Genomic DNA, 15,546 nt, shown 5'->3' with positions numbered 1-15,546 from the left:
AAGACAAGGGTAAGGCTTCGGTGTTATTGCAGAGATGGATTTATATGAAATGGATTACACAGCCCTGATGACATCTCTTATTTTCTGTGTATATCAAGTTCTACTTGAGTAGTGGAGCACTAAAGTGTGGCAAATGACCGGGGATGATCTAAAATGAATCTCTGCCAAGCGCTGGAATGCTCGGAGTGAAGGAAGATCACAAAATGATTTGAAAGCCTCAAATCAATGGCTGAACTAAAGATGTGATGCTTTGCAATGAAGCAAATAATCAGCTTGATGATAGGACCGTGTAGCTCTATCTCAATCTCTTCACCGCATTATTGTAGCAGAGGTTCTTTTTATCCCTAACAGGCTTTGGAAACATAATATATTAAGAAACTGCTCTCTTCTTGAAAGAATAGAGGAGGGTGGCCAGGTTGAGGCATGATTAGTGACAGAATCTGTGGTCTCATTCTGCTGTGCTCATTCAGATTAAGGTGCTGCACCTGGGTTGGGGCAGTCCCTGGGATCGATCCAGGCTGGGGATGAAGGGATGGAACAGGCCTGGGAGAAGGAATCGGGGGACCTGGTGGATGAGAGCTGGACATGACCCAGCCCAGAAACCTCAGGGGAGGGGGGGATTCTGCCCCTCTGCCCCCCTCAGGTGAGACCCCACCTGCAGAGCTGCCTCCAGCCCTGGGCTCCAGCATCAGAGGGACCTGGAGCTGCTGGAGAGAGTCCAGAGGAAGCACCAGGATGAGCAGAGGGATGGAGCAGCTCTGCTGTGGGAAAGGCTGAGACAATTGGGATTGTTCAGCCTGGAGAAGAGATGCTTTAGGGTGACCTACTTGCCCCTCCCAGTATCCAAAGAGAACCTGAAAGAGAGCTGGAGAGGGACTTTGGAATAAGACCTGGAGTAAGAGGACAAGAGGGAATGGCTCCAAACTGACAGGGAACAGATTTAAATTGGATATTAGCAAGGAATCCTTCCCTGTGAGGGTGAGGAGGCCCTGGCACAGGGTGCCCAGAGAAGCTGTGGCTGCCTCTGGATCTCTGGAAGTGTCCAAGGGCAGGCTGGACAGGGCTTGGATCAGCCTGGGATGGTGGAAGGTGTCCCTGCCCATGGTAGGGTGTGGCACTGAATGATCTTTAAGGTCCCTTCCAAGCCAAACCATTCCATGATAAGTTTTGAGTCCATTTTTAGACAATTCAGGGCTAAGCTAAGAACTTCTGAAGCTTTTATTCATCACATTTTCATTGCTCAAATAATTTATTTGGTAGGAGAAATTAGAAGGAGTAAACAAATAGTTCAAGGAATCAGATTTTTGACCATAAAGTTTTACATTGTTTTCTGTGTCCTTGGGATGCTTCAGGCATCATATTTGTGGCCTGGAAACATCAGGTGTCTACAGGATTCCTCAAGATGACTCTTTAATGGATTAGACATGAAACAGAAGCAATTTCAATCCCAACACTTTGCACTTCAGGACTGATTGTCCCTGCTTTGTGAGTAGCTCTTCTTTCCTGCAGGTCACAACCATTTGTGGTGCAATATTGCTTTGGATGTCAGTCAGTTGTTCATGGAAAATGCTGCCTGTTGATCCCAGCCACAAACATTCAATCAGCTGCATTCCCAAATCCCCAAACATGAAAGGAAACAGGTGTTTATTGCTTTCCCCTTCCTGAATTTTACAGTTTTGTGACAGTTCTCTTTGATGTTTACGGAATGTAGGAATATCAATGACCCTGTAAATAGAAAAAGTCAACTTTTGGGGATGTTTCTCTTTTGTTCTGTGTTTGTACCCAAAACCCAGCACAGTGGAATTCAAATCTGTGGCAAAGGCTTTATGTGCTGTGGGTTTGAAAATAGCAGCACCACTAATGATGGAAATCAGCTTCAGAGAGAAAAACTTTTAGAGTCTGAGTTCAGCCTTGAATTCCCAAAGCCTCCTGCTCATCTCATTTTTCCCAGTGCTCCACCTGTCTAAATATAATTGGATTGATGATTTATACAAAGCCAAGTAGACAGATTTTAGTTAATTTTCATGAATGAAACTCGATCTAATCTATGGACTAGACTGGACCTCGACCTGGTCTAGTGTAAGGAGGTGGAATGAGATCAGATTTAAGGTCTTTTCCAACCCAAACCCTTCTGGGGTCCGTGATGTTTCCATGATCAAAGACCAAATACATTTTTAAGGATGAAAACCTTCAGGAGTAAGACATTGAGCTGTTTTTTGGATGAATTCTCTATTTATTGTTTAGCATTTCTGATTCCTATTCTCCCATGCTTGATCTTCAGAGAATCATGAAATATCCTGAGTTGGAAGGGGGCCACCAGGATCATTGATTGAACTCATGACCTGGCACAGGACACCCCAACAATTCCACCCTGTGCCTGAGAGCATTGTCCAACCCCTCCTGGAGCTTGGGGCCATGACAATTCCCTTGACTCATCCCAAGTTTTACTGAAGGATACAAACCAAGCAAAATACGGGAAGGAAAAAGTTTGAAAATACAGAGTTTTATCAGGTGGTGTTTGTCTTTGTCAACAGACACAAAATCAGAGAATCAACAAGGTTGGAAAAGACCTCTCAGATGATCGAGTCCAACCTTTGAAAGTCACAGGCAAGTCATGAAAAAGAGATTTTTAACAATGACCTGTAATTGGGATCCTTTGGTATTTTTCCAAAGAGGATTCTTTGTTTTGCTTTGGTACCATTCATACCTCAGTTGTGGAGTATTTAAATAATATTTAACATATTATAATTTATATGAAGTTTGATTATTTGCAGTGATTAGAAACAAAGTCTGTATCCCAAGATTAAGGAAAAAGAGGGAAAAACAGAGGCTCTTGGCTTTCTTCACTCTCACAAGTTCTCCTTCTCTTCCTGAAAAGTGGATTATTGAGATTCTGATTATTCAGATCCACAGGGAACTTCTGGAAGGTCCAGATGCTGCTCATGGGTGGAAGTTGAGGTGCACCAATGTTCTCCTGGCTCTGCCAGGTCTGGGGAAGTGTCATAGGCACAGGGATATTCTGGGCCAGCTCTCAAAGGTCTCAAAGTTTGGCCTCTGCTGCTTTTCCAAATTCTCCTTCCAGTGTGTGATGAGAACTTTTCAGGTCATCAGAAATGATTTTTTTGGCTGGGCTGTATCTTCCAGTTTCTGGGAATTAGGTGCAAGTTTTCCAATAGAGGATTCTGGTGATGGAATTTTATTGTGTGGAGTCACCAGAAAGCAGCTCTCTGGATTTTCAGGACAAAAATGGTTTAAAGATCCCTGCTTTTTGGGTGGGAAAGGATATGGAGGCAGTGAATAAGGCCACCCTGGGAAGTGCTGGGATTCACTGACTTGGGTCTGTCCCTGCTCTCTGCTGGTTAAGCTCAAAATTGCATTGAAATAGGAATATGTGAAACCTCTTGTGTTCTGCCTGGGAAGTTCAGAGCAACTGTGCTCTGTGCCTTATTAACATTCTGGATATTGGCTTCAGCTTTGTTTGAATCCTGTTGAGTTTGTATTATTTATAACTTGTAACATGCTTTAGGATGGGTTTGATAAACACATTTTGAAGTCGTTTTCTGTATCTCCCCATTGCTTTTCCCAGTTTGAGTGCTGTTGTCTTCAAGGGTTTTTTTCCAAAGTCATCCTTCTGACACATTTCCCATGCTGAAAACATGGCAGTTTTTCTCTTGACAGTAAAATATTCCTTCCCTCTGATGATAATCTGCTTTTCCTTTTGCAATAATCTGTTGTGCAGCTTTTATCCAAACATCCATCCGTACACAAACACGTGCCCACGCCCGCGTCCAACGTCAGCAGCCACAGGCAGGAACCAATTTCCTGGGCATTTGTTAATTTGAATGAACATGAGGCTTCTGCTTCTCCTATGGAAAAAAAAAAAAAAAAAAGAAGCAAACCCAACAGTTTCACTTGGGAATTCATGCAGTGTGAACAGAACACATCTTGGCAAAACGGTGAGCCAAGAAATTCCTCTTTAGTTGCTCTGTTAGGCAAACTGCATTTTAAATTTCTTGCCCAGGGCTTTGTTTGACTTGCCCCAGGCAAGCTGTTCAACATATTTATCAACCCTGTTGGAGCATTAGAGCCAACGCTCATTGAGGAAGATCATCCTCTTAATGCCATCTGTCATCAGCAGTTTTATTTCTTTCAGCTCAACTTGTTCTGTTTCACCGTTTTTTTCCCCCCTATTCCTCCCAACCATTTCTTAGCTGATTGTTTCCCAGTGATCTCAAATATTCTGTGATTGCTCAGATATTCAGGGACTGTTGGATGTTAAACCCCTGAGGGTATCAGTGGTACAATTTTGTTTTAAATCCTGATTGATAACATTAATCCTATATGGATCCAGATGGCTTCCAAAGCACCCTACGTGTCTCAGTGCTGTGCAAAAGATGAGAGTGCATTTCAATCTAACTCTGGAATTCTTTCCAGATCCTCGACAAGAACTTGAAGAAACTCAGAACAAAGGCTCTGGGGTAGTTTCATGCTGTATTTTTATCTTGAGGACGTGGCTTTGATCATTTTAGATTTCCAAGGCCTTAATAAGAGTTGTGTAAGTGCACAGACAGTATCGAAGTGTTCAGCAAAGCTCTATCTGAGGGATACAGCACAACAAAGCTGTATCCCTTCCCAAGGGATTTGGGATCCAGTTTGTTCTTGGATTTGTGTCTACAATCAGAGTGGAGCCAAAGGGACTGACAAGAGTATTTCCCTCTGGAGAACAAAAGTTAATCTTTTGGGAACCTGGTGCTATGGCGTTATTGGTGCTATGGAGTTAGATAAAGTCAAGAAAAATTATTGTAGCCAGGTTAACATCCACTGTTGTCAATTGGGTATGCTGGATGTTCTCCTGGGTTCCCAGGACATTTTTATCTGGTTATCCAAACAGGGAGATCATGGACTCACAAAATGGTTTGGGTGGGAAGGGACCTTAGAGGTCATCCAGTTCCACCCCTGCCATGGGCAGGGACACCTTCCACTGTCCCAGGGTGCTCCAAGCCCTGTCCAACCTTGGACACTGCCAGGGATCCAGGGGCAGCCACAGCTTCTCTGGGAAACCTCTGCCTGTGCCAAGATTTCCTTCCCAATATCCCATCCATCCCTGCCCTCTGGCAGTGGGAAGCCATTCCCTCTGTCCTGTCTCTCCATGCCTTGTCCCCAGTCCTTCTCCAGCTCTCCTGGAGCCCCTTTAGGCCCTGGCAGGGGCTCTGAGGCCTCCCTGGATCCTTCTCTTCTCCAGGTGAGCACCCCCAGCTCTCCCAGCCTGGCTCCAGAGCAGAGGGGCTCCAGCCCTTGGAGCATCTCCATGGATTCCTGTGGACTCTCCCCAGCAGATCCTCCAGAGATCTGCAGGTTCCCATCACAGCTTCCTTGCCACCTACTTGCCAGTGTTTTTTGGGGAGGGAACACAATGGTGCTCACCAAGGTCTCATCCTGACCTTCCTTAGTGAAGCCAAGGTCCCCTCCTCAGCCTGAGGAGTTCTAAGAATTAATGGTTGCCACGATTTCAGAGCACAGAGCATCAATATCGCTTTGGCTCCGTGCTCAGAAATATCAGTACTTGGACTGTCTTCAATCAATCAGCTGTACCAACTGCTCTCCACAGTTTTTTAAGGAGGAAAATGCCAATCACACTCGGCATTTGGCTGAAATGTATGGAATGAGCATTATTCTATAGGGATGGAACTTGCCGAGGCTCAATTTATTCCTTCCAGCTGGGGAAGGACAGGGAGGGGGGGAAAACAAAAAATAAAAAAGAAAAAAAAAATCATTTCAGGTCGAAGCAGCTGAGCATTTCCTTCTCCAGATTTTATAGAGGGAACAAAACCAATAGTATTCAAAATCTGGGCCAAGTCCTGTGCTGGCCAAGGGAAGCAGGATCCTGGCAGCTGTGCCTGCAGCTCCCGGAGATGCTGGCTCGGGCAGGAAGCTCTGAGGTAGTCGGTGGGATGTGCTCTTGGCTGTCCTTTGCTGCCTCAATGTATGGGAGCAGCCTGTGGCTGGATCCTGTGGCACTGGAGCAGCTGGCACAGCCACTGCTCCCAGGGACTCTGAGCAGAGCCTGGCATGAGAGTCTGGAAAGATCCCGTCCCACTCCTTCCTCTCCTCTGTGCATTGGGAAGAGGTTTTCCTCTGCTCTTTGTTCTCCCAGCACGTTTTATTATATTTAAAGCTGACATTTCCCCCCCCCCTGCCCCCCCACCCCTATCCACCCCACACACCCCTCCCAGCTGGTGGAACATATCCCAAAATCCTGCTAACAGAAGGAGGAGCAGGATCCGTGTCCTTTGCAGTTCATCTTCCTCAGCGAGGCATTGCTGGCATGGGAACAGCTCCTTAATCTGCTGCATGGAAAAGTGCCTTGGAGTGTGGGTGTAGGGATGGCAGGCGGTGGGCCAGGAGAGGCTTGGCATGCCAAGGAAATAATGCATTCATTCTTCAAAATATGACAAAAAAAAAAAAAAAGGAGTCTTCTGGATGTCCTGTTGGATCCGCTGTGGGAAGGCAGGGAGAGGGAAGGCTTGGAAATAAAGCTGGCAGGAGGGAAAGGTCGGTGGGAAGTCAGGTGTGTCTGCACCTGATGCTGTCAGAGAAGGATATTCCGCAAAAATAAAGGACAAAAATAATTAAAAAAACATTGCACAAATGAAAACATTTTATATGTGTACATAATTGGCCAGTATAGAGCACAATGCACCCCTGTGAGTTTCTTTAAATAAATGGAATAAATGGGAGGCTGAGGGTCCCCGAAGCTTCCATTGAGCTCTGGAATTAATGGGTGTTAATTAGCACAGAATGGGTGCAGCTTGTGAGGCTGGAGTTTGGGTCAGGAGCACCCTTCTGATGCAAATTTACTGCCCGAGCTCATTTGCATAATGGAATCATAAATAGGAATTTGCATCAGGGAATCTGCGTGGAGACCAAGGATCATTCAGATATGATAGGAACAGGCATTGGAGAAGAGATCAGAACAAAGGTGAGGAAAGGTTTCCTTTGGAGATCGTGGAGTTCCTTGTGGGATTGGGAGAAAATGTCTGGAATGTTGAATAATTTTCAAATAAGTTTTCCAGTAGGTTTTTTGGTGCTCTTTGATGGCTTCTGTACACAGTACACAAAAAAAGGAATTAACAATATTACAAGCTGTGAACATTATTATGAGGATAGACAACTTTGGAATTAGTAATTTTGTCTGGGATTCATCTCTGCAGCACAGAGTCCTACTGAGCTTGGCAGGTTGGTCATTTTTTATGGATGTGGAAAAGAAATAGACACAAAATCAGACACAAAAAACTGTATTTAGGGAGATTTCATTCAACTTCAGATTCAGAGACTCTCAGGGTTTTGTAATGTCTGTGTCTAGGGTAGGGACTGGTTTCACCTGCCTTAAAATATGCAAATGGGACACTCTGGTGTGACCCACCTGGAGCTATTGGATCCCCAATATCAGGAGGACGTGGAGCTGCTGGAGAGGGTCCAGAGGAGGCCACAGAGATGCTCCAAGGGCTGGAGCCCCTCTGCTCTCGAGGCTGGGAGAGCTGGGGGTCTTTACCTGGAGAAGAGAAGGATCCAGGGAGAGCTCAGAGCCCCTTCCAGAGCCTAAAGGGGCTCCAGGAGAGCTGGAGAGGGACTGGGGACAAGGGATGGAGAGACAGGACACAGGGAATGGCTTCCCACTGCCAGAGGGCAGGGATGGATGGGATATTGGGAAGGAATTGTTCCCTGTGAGGGTGGACAGGCCCTGGCTGTGGTTGCCCAGAGAAGCTGTGGCTGCCCCTGGATCCCTGGGAGTGTCCAAGGCCAGGTTGGATGGGACTTGGATCAGCTTGGGATAATGGGAGGTGTCCCTGACCATGTCAGGGTGTGGGACTGGATGATTTTTAAGGTCCCTTCCAACCCAAACCATTCCTGATTCCATGAGTTCCATTTGCCATGTCCAGGGGTGTTTTCCCTGCCCTTTCATCTGTCTCTCCCAAATTCTGTGTCATTTATGTCAGTCTTGTGCACACAGATCTCCTGGGTATCCTCAGGCATCTCAAATGATCCCAAATGTCTCCATTTAGGGAAATAAATAAATCCCTGGATGTTGAAGCTCGTGTGCAGCCAACGGAGACCTGGTCAATGTGGTTAATCCATAAAGCTGCTCATCCCTGCTAACACCTGAAGTTCCATTCTGCTCTGTTTGTCTTGGAATATTTCAAATTTTTTTTATCTCTAAGAATGGGGTGCTTATCTCTCTTATCAGACTAGCACTTTGCTTTCATTATTTTAGAAGAATATTTCAGCTTATGCTGACTATTTATTAAGAATATGCAAATTACAGGGTTGCCTATGGAAACACAGGGTCCTTAGTGACAAAAAACCTTGTTCAGAGGATCTATAGGAGTATGGATCCATAAAGAGAATAGCTGGAGAAAATGGATGTGGATGCTGGAAAGGAATATAGATTCTATAATTTAATCCCCAATTGTTTGATTAATATTTTTTCGTAGAGATGCTTGAACATTTAAAGATTCCTGTCTGAATCTGTTTGGGTTTGAAGTTCAAAACCAGAAAAAAAAAATTAAAACACCTTTTGAAATTTCAATTAAGAGTCAGTCAAAACCCATCACTATTCTTGTTTTTGTTTTGCAAATTAGCAATTAAAAAGTGACAAATGTCTTCAGTGCTTAAACACTCCTCTGCAATACCCATTATGTTCAAATAAGACTTTTTTTTTTTCTAGAAGCATGAGTGTTTCCCTGTTTCCTTTTTTTTTTTTATTCCTCTTAGGAATGCCTCCGGAAGCTCCCTCTGTAACTCCAAGCTGCACTCACTTCCCCACTACTGGGGATTATGCAAATCTCTTCATGAATAGTTTAAAATCACATTCATGTTTTTCAGTTTTAAATTACAATATGGGTGGCTTATTTTGCTTTTATGGTTCTTTACCTCCTTTTTTTTTTTTTTTTTACTTGTTTCCCCCTCAGAGTTTTTATTTAATTCTTTAAATTTATTATTTAAATTATTTATTTCTTCAGTTTCCTTACTAAAGTAGTAATAATTAAGGGACGTAAACTTTTTTTTTGTACTGCAAGACCATGTGAAATCTTGAACTGAAATTATTTCCCTGTTTTGGTGATAGTTGTCCACATGAACTATGGCTAGAGGCAGCCAATGCTCTGGAAAACAGGCACTCCATGAGCTCACGTGTCTAATTCTGGAATATTATGTGGGATTTTATTGTTAATATTTCTCTCCTTATGACAATTTCTCTGTCGAACGTGGCACCACTTTAGCAGAATAACAAACATCAGCTGAATGGATTAATGCTGGGGAAAGCAATTTAGTGCTGGATTGTTGTAAATGATGTCTCTTTACCAGCAGGTTGTTTTATTATGACAAAGATTTCAATTTTATCTGTTCTCAGGGATGGGAGGATTTATTGTTTGTGTGAGGTGGCAGCACACTTGAGAAAATGATGAGAGCAGTTCTTCAGGAGAATAAAATCAGAATAAAATCCCTCTCTGTCCGGGAAAGGGCGGCACAATGAACTCAGGGATCAGCTGGAAGAGGGAAAAATGGAGGAGTCCATGACGGGGGCACAGATCATGGTGAAATCCACAGAGCCACAAAATAGTTCAGGTTCTAAAAGCCCTCCAAGATCAAGTCCAGCCATCCCCCAGCACTGTCAAGGCCACCACTCACCCATGTCCCCAAGTGCCACATCCACACAGCTTTTAAATCCCACCAGGCATGAGGACTCCACCCCTACCCTGGAAAGAGGGGTCAGAGATGATTATCAATGAGAGAATCCCAAATAATAGTTATTGATCAGGTCACTGGCCACAGCTCTGATGATCAGGGATTTCAACAGCAACCTTAGGGATTTATTGAGCATTAAAATCCCTGAAATAAAACACCAAGCATGAGCATTTCTGCTTTGTATTTCAAGCTGGGCCCGTATCTGAGCTCAAACCTGAGTTTGGGTTGTCTTCTTAATCTTGGGTTGCTCATTCACACTCAGGTGCTGGCCTAGGAATATGAAGTGGAAGAAAATGTGGATCTGTCCCATTCCTTGGCATGGATGATGTTGCTCCTTGGCCTCCCTTCAATGTGTTTGTCCAGCCAGTGGTAGTTTGCTAAATTGCTTCCAGAGCTGTTCCTGTGAGAACCTCAGCCTCACCTGCTGCAGGCACAGCTGGGATTTTAGGCAGCTGGAGCTCAAGCTTCCCTTGGAATATTAAGGATGCAAAGCACTGAAGTATTAGAGTTGGGCAGGAGTTTATTTTCCATGTGTCTCATGCAGATCCAGACTTGGGATTTAAGGAAAAATGCCCAAAACAAGTAAAATCACCCTTGGAAGGAGTTTCATACAGCCTTGGTGTTCCCAATTCCATGGGAGTTCAAATGGCCCCTCTGCTCTGGACCCAGGCTGGGAGAGCTGGGGATGCTCACCTGAAGAAGGGAAGGATCCAGGGAGAGCTCAGAGCCCCTTCCAGGGCCTAAAGGGGCTCCAGGAGAGCTGGAGAGGGACTGGGGACAAGGGATGGAGAGACAGGACACAGGGAATGGCTTCCCACTGCCAGAGAGCAGGGATGGATGGGATATTGGGAAGGAATTCAGGGCTGTGAGGATGGTGAGGCCCTGGAATAGAATTCCCAGAGAAGCTGTGGCTGTCCCTGGATCCCTGGGAGTGTCCAAGGCCAGGCTGGATGGGGTTTGGAGACACCAGTCTGATTTAGGTGAGGAACCCAAGTCCAAGAGCTCTGGTTATCTCTGTAATCAAGGAACAATAACTGCAATTTCATCATCAATTTATATCTTCTGCAGGAATTGTCCTCAGGAGGTTCCTGCCTCTTTCCAGGATCTCCAGGAGCAGCCTTGACTCTAAATTGCTGCAACTTGTTTAAGCACCTGAATTAGAAGTAGAAATCCCAGTTCTGTACTTTTTGGTGCATTAAAACTTAAATTTGAAGGTAATTTCTGAAGGTTCAAAGAAGGAACATTGTGAGCCACCAAGGCTGGAGGAGGGGCTGCTCTGCTCTTCTGGTTGTGCTTTGAAGGATCATTTCTGTAACTTTTTACCCTGTCATATCTGCAGGGTTACCTGGAGAAAACTCTCATGGATCACTGATTTCTGTGGATATAGAAATAGCATATTTAATGTTTAGTTTATTTTTACTGCCTTTATTTCAACTGTTTTAGAAAGGGAATAATAACAGGATGTTACCATTGAAAAGGAAAATTCATTGCTCCAGCTTGACAATACTGGAATCTCCATGACACTCTAAATAAAAACTTTAATAAATAGTCCCTTAAAAATTTATTTAAATAAGCCATCAGACAACTGTCAGTGTTGGTGGTGCTTGTTCCTTAATTCCTTTTTACCAGAAGAGGTTTTAATTCAGACCCTTAAACAGTCTGATGTCCTTTGATAATTGGCCATGGAGGCGAATGACTACAAAAATCTTGTCTGAACATCAAATATCTCTGCATAAATTGTTAAGCTGAAGCATTTTTCCCTTTTTATAACATATAATATAATCCATTATTGCTTCCACCTCTGCCTGAAAGCAGAAAATTAAATAACTCTTTGCCATTAATACAAATTATTGTGTTTTGACAGCTTCCTAATCAGTTCAGGTAAAAATGGTGCTGCACAAACAGCACAATTGCCTTACAAGAAACTATTTTTTGGTGTGTGCATGAAATTTCTCCTTGTTTGGGCCCTCAAACCCTTTCAAGGTTTGTCCTCTGTGATAAATTGATATTCAGAAGCATAAATCAGGCTGTGCTTGAGTCGTGCTCTGATGCAGAATGGATTTCTCTTTATAGTTACCCTATAAATAAACTTGGACAACACTTGACCAGCAGGTCCTGCCTATAGATGTTCCTTCCACTATGCCCTGTATCAATTAATATGCAAATGAGTGATTGAGCATTGGCAGATTTTGACCTCTCAATGTGTATTTTGTGCCCTCTTCAGGTATGGGGTGTTTCTGGGGAGCCGAGAGGAAGTTCTGGAGGCAGAAAGGAGTGTATTCCACTCAAGTGGGTTATGCAGGAGGACATACCCCAAACCCTACCTACAAGGAGGTGTGCTCAGGTGAGTCTTTCTTCTTTGGTTTTTAAGGATCAGGAGTGGACTTCTGAATTATGAATGACAATGAAGAGTGAAATGAGTGACTGGAGTGACTGAGGAGATTTGGGGTTGGATTTACATCCTAAACTGTACTGAAATCTATGGATGCCCATCCCATTGCTGTCTCCTAATAATTAATGAGTCAGTGTATGAAAAAATATTCTGTTCTGATTAATAATCTGTTAATTCTTCACACAGTTCAGTGCACACTATCCTGTCATTTCCAGGCCAAACCCTTCCGTTTATTTTTTACTTACACTACAAAACTCCAATGCAGGTTCTTTCTGTGATCTGAACCACAGAAAGAACCCCTGGCAGCCAACTAATGCTGCTGGTGGAGAAAATCCTGGCTATCCTGGACACACATGGAAGTTTTCCTTTGGTTTATTTTCTTGTTAACATTTTTATGCCAAATGCTGACACTGGGGCTTGTTCTTAGTGACAAACTCTCGCATGGGCTTCATGCAAAGGGTGTGAAAAGTGACACGAGCAAATAATGGGCACTTGAAGTCCTGTGCAGAGGTGCTGCAAGGCAGCCAAAAAGGCAGAAACTTGCTGGAAATGGTGAAAAGTGGGAAAAGGGATGATTTGAGGTGGAATGGAATGGAATGGAATGGAATGGAATGGAATGGAATGGAATGGAATAGAAATAGAAATAGAAAAAGGGAAGGGAAGGGAAGGGAAAATGAAAGGAAAGGGAGAGGGAAAAGGAAAGGGAAAGGGAAAATGAAAAGAAAGGGAAAGGGAAAAGGAAAGGGAAAGAGAAAATGAAAGGGAAAATGAAAGTAAAGGGAAAGGGAATTAAATTTGAATGGAATCAAATGGAAAATTATTTTTCCATTTTATGGAGGAAGGGAAGGGAAATTAAATTTGATTAGAATGGAATGGAAAATTCTTTTTCCATTTTCTGGTGACAGCCATACAGAGGACAATCTGAAAAAGCCTTCTGGAGGGTGTGCAGGATTTGGAGCTATTTTCAGTGTGTTCTCCTAATACATAAATACACCATTTTTGGCCAGCATTAGACAACCCAGGATGTTCATTCAGCACCAAACATCTTTTCATATTTTGCTTACAGATGTTCAGAACAATTCTGTTGCTCTGTATATTCATAAGCTTTTAGAAATCTGCATAGCTCAAGTGGCACTGAAATCAGAAGGGAAGAACTCTGCTGTTGTTATTCATAAACTGGGGATGTACAATTACCATATAAAATACGCAGCTAACGATGATTTCCTTAAAAACAGGGTCGTTTATAGGCTTGTGGTTCAGGCTGTTCACATGTGAGCAGGTCATTTGGGTTTGCTTTCAGTTGTTTTCTTTGTTTATCTTCAGTGACTGGAATGTAGAGAAAAATAAAGCATGTCTGGTTATTATATGATATTAGTTAGAAGGCTGAGATTCAGTGAATTAAACCAATTTATAATCTTGTCAGTTCTCATCTTTCTGAGGCATTTTCTCTCATGCACACATCACAGTTTCTAATAGTTAACAATTCAATATAAAAATGTGCCACACAGACTTTGTTTCTGCTCTGAGTTATGTAAAATATTTGGCTGTGAAGTTGTTTCACATCTCCTAAGCAGAAAATCCATGTTTTTCTGAGAAATACTACAGCCTCTTCCATAAGAATTATTATTTTGACCGATTCTTCCATATTGGATTTCCAGTTCTCCTTAAAATGTCTTGGCTTCCAAAGTTCACCTGGAAGGCTTCTAAATAGCTGATGGAGGAGAGTGGAGAGAGGGAAAATTAATTTCTTGCTCTGTTACCTCCTGTTCCTGTGGTCAGCTGGTGATTTCCCAAGTTAATTGCATAAGCCCAGAGCAGGGTGGTGGTTGGGATGTTGTTGTTTAAGGGTGGAAAGGTGTGGGGAGGGTTTGGCTGGGTAATGTGGGGTTAATTTTACATATTTGTGGATAAACTGTTGATATTAAAGGCAACAATGGGAAATCTGGTGGGAATTTTTCAGGAGTTGTTGATAGCAATAGAGAAAAAAAAATGTAATATAGGAAAGTTCTTGACTTCTTGGATTTGCCCTTCCTTACAAATGCAGAAGGAATTCCTGTGACAAACTATCAACTTTGTTCATGGAATTTTGGAATCTTGGAATGATTTTGGGTGGGAAGGGACCTTAAAGCTCGTCCATTTCCACCCCTTGCCATGGGCAGGGACACCTTCCACTATCACAGGTTGGTCCAAGCTCCATCCAACAGGCCTTGGAAATTTCCAGGGATCCAGGGGCAGCCACAGCTTCTCTGGGAATTCTATTCAAGGTCCACAGCCCTGAATTCTTTCCCAATATCCCATCCATCCCTGCCCTGTGGCAGTGGGAAGCCATTCCCTGTGTCCTGCAGAAGATAAATTGATGATGAAATTGCAGTTATTGTCCCTTGATTACAGAGATAACCAGAGCTCTTGGACTTGGGTTCCTCACCTAAATCAGGCTGGTGGCTCCAAGCCCATCCAGCCTGGGCTTGGACACTTCCAGGGACCCAGGAGCAGCCAGAGCTTCTCTGGGAATTCTATTCCAGGGCCTCACCATCCTCACAGCCCTGAATTCTTTCCTATTATCCCATCCATCTCTGTCCTCTGGCAGTGGGAAGCCATTCCCTGTGTCCTGTCTGTCCATCCCTTGTCCCCAGTCCCTCTCCAGCTCTCCTGGAGCCCCTTTAGGCCCTGGCAGGGGCTCTGAGCTCTCCCTGGATCTTCTCTTCTCCAGGTGAGCACCCCCAGCTCTCCCAGCCTGGCTCCAGAGCAGAGGGCTGTGATGAATTTGTGACTCTCCTGATGTTCAGGCATGGCCTTGTACTCCTTGGAGAACCCTTCAGCTGGACACTACAGCACTCTTCCAAAGTGGCTCAGGCTCTCCAAAGTGTTTAAATGTATAATTAAACTACAAATATTCCCTTCCCTTTCTGTAGCTTGTAAAAGGGATCTGAAGGTTTCCATGGACAGGAACTAAGTCCTCAAGATTAAAGTTTCCAAGCAGTAATGAGAGTGGCTCAGAACATTTTCTTTGTTATTAAATTGCTGTCAAGAGAATAGATTCCTGTTGTGCCTTTGTCTGGTCTTTTTTTTTTTTAATCCTTATAAGAACAGGATATAGGAATTTTAATGACTGTGAAGAATCTCGGTGTTCACCATGCCCTTGATCTGTGCCTTGATAGGACTGGCCAATTGCTCCACCTCTCCCCTTTTTTTCCCCCCCAGTTCACCTGTGAAAAAGGAAGGAAAGGTCAGCCAAAGTACAAAATACTGCATCAATCAGAGTTAATGTCATGAAATGTGAGAATTACTGTTTTGTGTATTTTTTGTAGCAATTGAAGAAAAGGATTTTGTAGAAAATCTGTAATTTTTGTTAACTAGAACAGTTGGAACAAGTTGTGTCTCTGCAATCATGAGATTATCGTCCTAGGATC

At 43.6% G+C, this 15,546-nt stretch overlaps 1 protein-coding gene across 3 annotated transcripts in view; it reads left to right on the top strand.

Annotated features, from left to right (window-relative positions):
• The window catches only part of MSRA (methionine sulfoxide reductase A), a 236,901-nt gene that overhangs the window by 98,549 nt on the left and 122,806 nt on the right, over positions 1-15,546 (top strand). For all 3 annotated transcript variants that reach the window (XM_036380690.2, XM_036380688.2, XM_036380692.2), the window contains exon 3: positions 11,969-12,088. In XM_036380690.2, coding sequence (XP_036236583.1) covers positions 11,969-12,088 — 120 coding nt within the window. The remainder of the gene's footprint in view (positions 1-11,968; positions 12,089-15,546) is intronic.

This window comes from Molothrus ater, chromosome 3 (assembly GCF_012460135.2).
Source record: "Molothrus ater isolate BHLD 08-10-18 breed brown headed cowbird chromosome 3, BPBGC_Mater_1.1, whole genome shotgun sequence".
NCBI lineage: Eukaryota > Metazoa > Chordata > Aves > Passeriformes > Icteridae > Molothrus > Molothrus ater.
This window is presented reverse-complemented; position numbering and strand designations above follow the sequence as displayed.